We start from the raw sequence: 8,432 nt of genomic DNA, 5'->3' as shown, positions 1-8,432 counted from the left end.
AAGTATTCTGTACACAGCATTAATACTGTGATAACATTTTGAACAGTAAGTATTCTGTACACAGCATTAATACTCGTACTGTGATAACATTTTGAACAGTAAGTATTCTGTACACAGCATTAATACTGTGATAACATTTTGAACAGTAAGTATTCTGTACACAGCATTAATACTGTGATAACATTTTGAACAGTAAGTATTCTGTACACAGCATTAATACTCTAATAACATTTTGAATAACTATACTGGGAAAAACTGTGTTTGTGTCCTTGACGACCCAGTGAAGTGTGGGTGGGTGACCCAACTTTGGGCTGTGACCCAAGGGTTAAGAACCACTGACCCAAGGTGATGCACTCTTCCAGGCACTTGCTGTGAGAGAGAGGGGAGACCTGTGCACCGCTGTGCTGCACTGTGCTTAGATGTCCCTGGTTCACTCCTGAGGCTGTACCATTCTTGCCCCTATTGTGAGTATGTCTCTGTGTGTGTGTGTGTGTGTGTGTGTGTGTGTGTGTGTGTGTGTGTGTGTGTGTGTGTGTGTGTAGTTGACAATTACTGAAGGGTTTGTGACTTACCCCGTCCCACAAGTGATAAAGACGGCATCACGTTGGTCGGTGCTTGCAGAAATGGCTCTTTCTGAGACGTGGGTACAGTTTGTAATGGCTGCCACTCTTCCCTGCTCCACAGACCAGGCCAGCATCCAGGCCGCCGCCCTGCCTGGCACTGACGGCTGTCTGGCCTCCCCGAGGGACCCTGCAGGACTCGACGCGGCGTGTGCTGGCGGGAGTGGTGCTGCGGTGGAGGTCGTGAGGCTGGGCAACAGCATGAGTGGCCAGCGGCGGCGGCAACAGCGGCAGCAGCAACAGCAGCTAGCCTCAGGTGTGGGGAGGCGCAGGTGTGGTGGCAAGAATCACCTGGAGGCAGGCAGCTCTGTCCACAGAGGAGAGAGCAAGTTTGAGTGCCAGCAGTGTGACAAAACTTTTGTATCCAGACAAGGCCTTAAGTACCACACCCTGACACACAGTGGTGTTAGAAATTATGAGTGTGGTGAGTGTGGGAAGAAATTTACCCAAAAGTCTTCCCTCACCAGACACACCCTGACACACAGTGGTGTTAGAAATTATGAGTGTGGGGAGTGTGGCAAGAAATTTATCCACAAGTCTTCCCTCACCACACACATCCTGACACACAGTGGTGTTAGAAATTATGAGTGTGGCGAGTGTGGGAGGAAATTTACCCGCAAGTCTTTCCTCACCACACACAATCTGATACATAGTGGTGTTAGAAATTATGAGTGTGATAAGTGTGGGAAGAAATTTACCCAAAAGTGTCACCTCATCTCACACACGCTGACACACAGTGGTGTTAGAAATTATGAGTGTGGTGAGTGTGGGAAGAAATTTACCCACAAGTCTTCCCTCACCACACACACCCTGACACACAGTGGTGTTAGAAATTATGAGTGTGGTGAGTGTGGGAAGAAATTTACCCACAAGTCTTCCCTCACCGTACACACCCTCACACACAGTGGTGTTAAAAATTATGAGTGTGGTGAGTGTGGGAAGAAATTTACCCAAAAATCTTCCCTCAGCACACACACCCTGACACACAGTGGTGTTAAAAATTATGAGTGTGGTGAGTGTGGGAAGAAATTTACCCAAAAGTCTTCCCTCACCACGCACACCCTTACACACAGTGGTGTTAAAAATTATGAGTGTGATGAGTGTGGGAAGAAATTTACCCACAAGTCTTCCTTCAACACACACACCCTGACACACAGTGGTGTTAGAAATTATGAGTGTGATGAGTGTGGGAAGAAATTTATCTGGAAGTCTTCCCTCAACACACACACCCTGACACACAGTGATGTTAAAAATTATGAGTGTGATGAGTGTGGGAAGAAATTTACCCACAAGTCTAACCTTACCACACACACCCTGATACACAGTGCTGTTAGAAATTATGAGTGTGATGAGTGTGGCAAAAGATTTCCTACCATTTCTCGTCTCAATGAACACGCCTTCAGACACACTGGGGTGAGGGAGTTCGAGTGTGATGTTTGTGGCAAGTGTTTCAAGACAAAGGCTGATATTGCCAGGCATGTGAAGATCCACTTCTGAGGTGGTGGTGTGTGGACACATGGGGCCACACCTGTACCTGTGGTGGTGGTGGTGGTGGTGGTGGTGGTGGTGGTGGTGGTGGTGGTGGTGGTGATGATGATGCCAAGTGAGACATTCAAAGGAGGGCGTGCACGTGCATGGTGGTGAGCAGGTGATGATTGGAGAGGCACAGAACGTTCATGATGGAGGAGGAGGAGGAGCAGGAGTCTTTGTGTATAGGAAGGAGAGGAATGTAAGAGGAGAAAAGATAGATGTAGGCAGCTCTGTCATGAGAGAAGGCGGCAGAGTGCACAGGCCACCCTAGAATGTCGTGAAAGGCTTGCGGTGGTCGTGGTGTGCGTGAAGGGGGAGGGTGAGAGGGCAGGCGAGACAACACCAAGAGTTAACCAGTGTTCTCGTTCATTCTTTCCTTTCTCAGGTAAACTGTGGAACTCCCTGCCTGCTTCTGCATTTCTTTCTTCCAATGGCTTCAAGTCTTTCAACGAGGGGGAGGCTCAAGACATCGTTTTATTTATCTATTTTTATTATTCTCATTTTATTTGGCTCCTCTACAGGAACTGGCATTAAGTTGGCTTTTTTATTCAATTTTTTTGTTGTGCTTTTCCAACAGCCCTCTTACATAAAAGAAAATAACTAAATAATAATAAGAAAAGCCAGTGTCACGGGGTGGCAAAACCACGCTGCCTGGAGACAATGTGCATGGCGTGCCAGCTGTAGCAATGGAAGGAGTATTGAGGCAGTGAAGGAGTCCCTGGAGACAATGTGCATGGTGTGCCAGCTGTATCAATGGAAGGAGTATTGAGGCAGTGAAGGAGTCCCTGGAGACAATGTGCATGGTGTGCCAGCTGTACCAATGGAAGGAGTATTGAGGCAGTGAAGGAGTCCCTGGAGACAATGTGCATGGCATGCCAGGTGTACCAATGGAAGGAGTATTGAGGCAGTGAAGGAGTCCCTGGAGACAATGTGCATGGCGTGCCAGCTGTACCAATGGAAGGAGTATTGAGGCAGTGAAGGAGTCCCTGGAGACAATGTGCATGGCGTGCCAGGTGTACCAATGGAAGGAGTATTGAGGCAGTGAAGGAGTCCCTGGAGACAATGTGCATGGCGTGCCAGCTGTACCAATGGAAGGATTTCAGCTGGAAAGAAATTGCAAAATATATATATTTTTCATTGGAAACTTCGTTGTAGCTGCTTATAAAGACCTGACGCATTGTTTCTGGTGCTCCTGTGTCGTGTCACAGGGAAGGGGACAGGCTGGTCAGTCAGACTTAACCCTCCCTGTGTGAATGCATGTTGCTTCTCGCCAAACACTTTCCTGGCCTGTAAATCTGTCAGTGTTGCATCCCTGACCACTTCCCCCATGGTTTGTGATGTGCTTGTAAGACTTGGTGGGCACCGTCACTCTGGCTCGTCTTTTGGCTTTCACTTCGCCTTTTTCTCGTTTATTTGCATGAATATGAGCATTGTGTATATAATTGCTTGTATTAATGAGACAAAAAAGGAATTAGCATTGTATTTTCGTTGATAATTTTACAGGTGTCTGAGGCAACTGACAGTAGCCCCTTTTCTGTTCCCTCCTACTTTCTCTATCCTCATTTTCGATCCAAAGCTGGATGCTGCGTTTATGTGCGCAATGACTTAACCTGCTCTCGTGCCCACGCTCTTGAATCTTCCGAGTTTTCCACCATCTGGCTTCGACTACAGAGTCATTCTCATACTAAATTTATCTGTGCTGTATACCTCTCTCCTAACTCCTCTGACTATAAGAAATTCTTTGACTACTTAACTTCCAAAGTGGAGCACATTCTGACCCTCTTCCCTTTTGCAGAGATCTCCATTCTTGGAGACTTCAATGTTCACCACCAGCTTTGGCTTTCCTCTCCCTTCACTGACCATCCTGGTGAACTAGCCTACAACTTTGCTATCCTCCATGACCTAGAGCAATTGGTGCAACACCCTACTCGTATTCCTGACCGTCTTGGAGATACGCCCAACATTCTTGACCTTTTCCTGACCTCTAATCCTTCTGCTTATGCTGTCACCCTTTCTTCTCCGTTGGGTTCCTCCGATCACAATCTCATATCTTTATCTTGTCCTATCACTCCAATCCCTCCTCAGGATCCCCCTAAGCGAAGGTGCCTCTGGCGTTTTGCCTCTGCTAGTTGGGGGGACCTGAGGCGGTATTTTGCTGATTTTCCTTGGAATGACTACTGCTTCCGTGTCAGAGACCCGTCTTTGTGTGCTGAGCGCATAACAGAGGTGATAGTGTCTGGCATGGAGGCGTACATTCCTCACTCTTTTTCTCGTCCTAAACCTTCTAAACCTTGGTTTAACACAGCTTGTTCTCGTGCTATACATGATAGAGAGGTGGCCCACAAAAGGTACTTAAGCCTTCCTTCACCAGAATCTCATGCACTTTATATTTCTGCCCGGAACCATGCCAAGTCTGTTCTCCAACTAGCCAAAAACTCCTTCATTAACAGAAAATGTCAAAACCTTTCAAGATCTAACTCCCCTCGTGATTTCTGGCATCTAGCCAAAAATATCTCCAATAACTTTGCTTCTTCTTCTTTCCCTCCTCTACTTCAACCAGATGGCACCACTGCTATCACATCTATTTCTAAAGCTGAACTCTTTGCTCAAACCTTTGCTAAAAACTCTACCTTGGACGATTCTGGGCTTGTTCCTCCCTCTCCTCCACCCTCTGACTACTTCATGCCTCGTATTAAAATTCTTCGTAATGATGTTTTCCATGCCCTCGCTGGCCTAAACCCTCAGAAGGCTTATGGACCTGATGGGGTCCCTCCTATTGTTCTCCGAAACTGTGCCTCCGTGCTTGCACCTTGCCTAGTCAAACTCTTTCAGCTCTGTCTGTCAACATCTACCTTTCCTTCTTGCTGGAAGTTTGCCTACATTCAACCTGTTCCTAAAAAGGGTGACCGCTCTAATCCCTCAAACTACCGTCCTATTGCTTTAATTTCCTGCTTATCTAAAGTTTTTGAATCTATCCTCAACAGGAAGATTCTTAAACATCTATCACTTCACAACCTTCTATCTGATCGCCAGTATGGGTTCCGTCAAGGACGCTCTACTGGTGATCTTCTGGCTTTCCTTACTGAGTCTTGGTCATCCTCTTTTAGGGACTTTGGTGAAACTTTTGCTGTTGCCTTGGACATATCAAAAGCCTTTGATAGAGTCTGGCACAAAGCTTTGATTTCCAAACTACCCTCCTACGGTTTCTATCCTTCTCTCTGTAACTTCATCTCAAGTTTCCTTTCTGACCGTTCTATTGCTGCTGTGGTAGACGGTCACTGTTCTTCTCCTAAATCTATTAACTGTGGTGTTCCTCAGGGTTCTGTCCTGTCACCCACTCTCTTCTTATTATTCATTAATGATCTTCTAAACCAAACTTCTTGTCCTATCCACTCCTATGCTGATGATACCACCCTGCACTTTTCCACGTCTTTTCATAGACGTCCAACCCTTCAGGAGGTAAACATATCACGCAGGGAAGCCACAGAACGCCTGACTTCTGATCTTTCTAAAATTTCTGATTGGGGCAGAGCAAACTTGGTATTGTTCAATGCCTCAAAAACTCAATTCCTCCATCTATCAACTCGACACAATCTTCCAGACAACTATCCCCTCTTCTTCAATGACACTCAACTGTCCCCCTCTTCTACACTGAACATCCTCGGTCTGTCCTTTACTTATAATCTGAACTGGAAACTTCACATCTCATCTCTAGCTAAAACGGCTTCTATGAAGTTAGGTGTTCTGAGACGTCTCCGCCAGTTTTTCTCACCCCCCCAGCTGCTAACTCTGTACAAGGGCCTTATCCGTCCATGTATGGAGTATGCTTCACATGTCTGGGGGGGTTCCACTCATACTGCTGTTCTAGACAGGGTGGAATCAAAAGCTTTTCGTCTCATCAACTCCTCTCCTCTAACTGACTGTCTTCAGCCTCTCTCTCACCGCCGCAATGTTGCATCTCTTGCTGTCTTCTACCGCTATTTTCATGCTAACTGCTCTTCTGATCTTGCTAACTGCATGCCTCCCCTCCTTCCGCGGCCTCGCTGCACAAGACTTTCTTCTTTCTCTCACTCCTATTCTGTCCACCTCTCTAACGCAAGAGTTAACCAGTATTCTCAATCATTCATCCCTTTCTCTGGTAAACTCTGGAACTCCTTGCCTGCTTCTGTATTTCCACCTTCCTATGACTTGAATTCCTTCAAGAGGGAGGTTTCAAGACACTTATCCACCAATTTTTGACCACTGCTTTGACCCTTTTAGGGACTGGCATTTCAGTGGGCATTTTTTTTATTAGATTTTTGTTGCCCTTGGCCAGTATCCTTCCTACATAAAAAAAAAAAAAAAAAAAAAAAGTAAATAAACAAAATGAATACATACCGTATTTGATGGCTCATAAGACGCACGGGCTCATAAGACGCACCCAGTTCTGGCATGTATTGAAATAGAAAAAAACAAAAATTAACAGATTTAGGCTATCGATATGAAGTCAAGGAATTCAAGCGACATTTGAAGACTCTCACGTGCATTTAGATCACTATTAGATACCAATACTCAGCATTTAAAAGTTTAATTTATGCTAGCAGCTTACTTGTTCTTTTTGGGGTTTTGTTGAGGCTGTGATGGCCGTGACATCACAGCCTGGCGTCCCAAAGGTGTGGTATATAGGTAGTGTTTCAGACTAGATACAGTGGAGCTGGTTGGATTTCTGGAGTCAAATCTTGGTAAGGTTGCGGGCCTTGAAAGCCAGAACGTAATGGTTCGGTTGAGGGTATTGAAAGACAAGATTGTACCAATCCTGCTGACGTGTAAACACAATCTTCTTATTGGTATTTTAGTTGGGGCCATGCAGACTGTGATGTCACAGCCTCTAGTGCCCAAAAGGTGTGGTAAGCAGGGGAGTTTCAGTCTTAATGCGGTTCAGCTGAATGTAAACATTAACTGCACCTAGCTCTTGGCGGCACCATTAACTGAGGGACTACAGTGATAATAAAATTTTTTCATACTTTATTTTTTAGCATCTTTCACATGTAATTCTTATGCAGTATTTTAGTACATTTTCAAAGCCAAAGGATGTGTAAAAGCATAAGCTATTACATGAATATTATGCAGATCATCACCTCAAGCCAGCCTATCCCATGACACTCAATTCCTTTATAGAAGAAATATTCGTTCTCAAGGTGTATTAGTCTATTTTCATAAAAGAAAGGTTTCTCTAGCTTCAATCTTTTTCATATGTATGCAAAGCAAGAATGTTAAAAAGATAGGTTCAATTTTAATTGTATGAAAGTGTGGCTATTGTCTTACCTCAATCAGTAACGGCGTCACACTCGGTGTCACCGAGTACGTCACGTCGGAGCGCAACCGACCGCGTTTGTTTTGAAAAACGTGGTGCACCATCTCCACCTTGCCAGAACCTTCTCCACAAATCCAACCAGCTCCATCACATCTAGTCTAATATTATAATTGGATACCTCACCTTTGGGGCATCAAAGGCTGTGACATCACAACCTACACTGCCCCAACAAAACTCCAAGAAGAAGTGGTGCATGGTTAATTAAGCAAATTCTTCCTGACTGGTCAAAGTCTATGTGGATTACCAGTAAGTATGAGATACTACACATTGGTACCTTGAAAGAAAGAGCATTTTGTGGCGTACTACCAATCATGACTTTATTTAGTTGTGCAAAGACATCTGTGGTTTGAATTTAGAGCCTCTGTTGCCGTAGACTTGTAACCTATTACTGCCTCAAAGTTGGACCTTTGCCTCATTGGACGCAGGCTAATTTACTGACCCTTTTTCTGAGAAAAAAAGTAGCGTCTTATGAGCCATCAAATACGGTACATAATAAAAAAAAAAAACTCCAGCCACATCAAAATTAAACCTCTGGAAATATCCTCCATAATTTAGAGACACAAATAACAAATAAAACACTGAACATGTCATCCAAAGTAAATAAATAAAGTGGACAGAGTACGAGCAGTGTTGCCAATCGTACGATAATTATTGTACAAGTACAAAAATTTTTGCCCGTGTACGATGTACAATTGTACTCATACGATAATACGATAATTTGGGAATTCGTACGATATTTTTATGAAATATACAATAATTTGAGTGAAAATTAATGTTATTAATATCAGGTAATGCAAAATTTCTTATATAAATTTGAATAACAAAATAAAAACCTGAAAGTGGCAGATGTATTGCTTTCCTTACGAGACAAGTCTCACCATACGGGTGAACAACAAGTCTCGTTCTTGTCTGCGACCAGTCCGTCCGCT

At 44.4% G+C, this 8,432-nt stretch overlaps 1 protein-coding gene across 1 annotated transcript; it reads left to right on the top strand.

Annotated features, from left to right (window-relative positions):
* Positions 1 to 455: 455 nt before the first annotated feature.
* LOC135095969 (zinc finger protein 33B-like) lies at positions 456 to 8,345 on the top strand. Its single transcript, XM_063997123.1, has 2 exons — positions 456 to 464; positions 685 to 8,345. Exon 2 carries the CDS (start codon positions 822 to 824, stop codon positions 2,115 to 2,117), a length of 1,296 nt encoding a protein of 431 aa, XP_063853193.1. The 5' UTR covers positions 456 to 464; positions 685 to 821; the 3' UTR covers positions 2,118 to 8,345.
* The last annotated feature ends 87 nt before the right edge of the window (positions 8,346 to 8,432 follow it).

Source organism: Scylla paramamosain, unplaced genomic scaffold (genome assembly GCF_035594125.1).
Source record: "Scylla paramamosain isolate STU-SP2022 unplaced genomic scaffold, ASM3559412v1 Contig2, whole genome shotgun sequence".
Classification (NCBI taxonomy): Eukaryota; Metazoa; Arthropoda; class Malacostraca; order Decapoda; family Portunidae; genus Scylla; species Scylla paramamosain.
The sequence above is the reverse complement of the archived record's forward strand: the minus strand, read 5'-3'. Positions and strand labels throughout refer to the sequence as shown.

Coding starts and splice junctions, on each gene's coding strand:
- LOC135095969 (XM_063997123.1), top strand. CDS start 822: ATGAGTGGCCAGCGGCGGCGGCAACAGCGGCAGCAGCAACAGCAGCTA.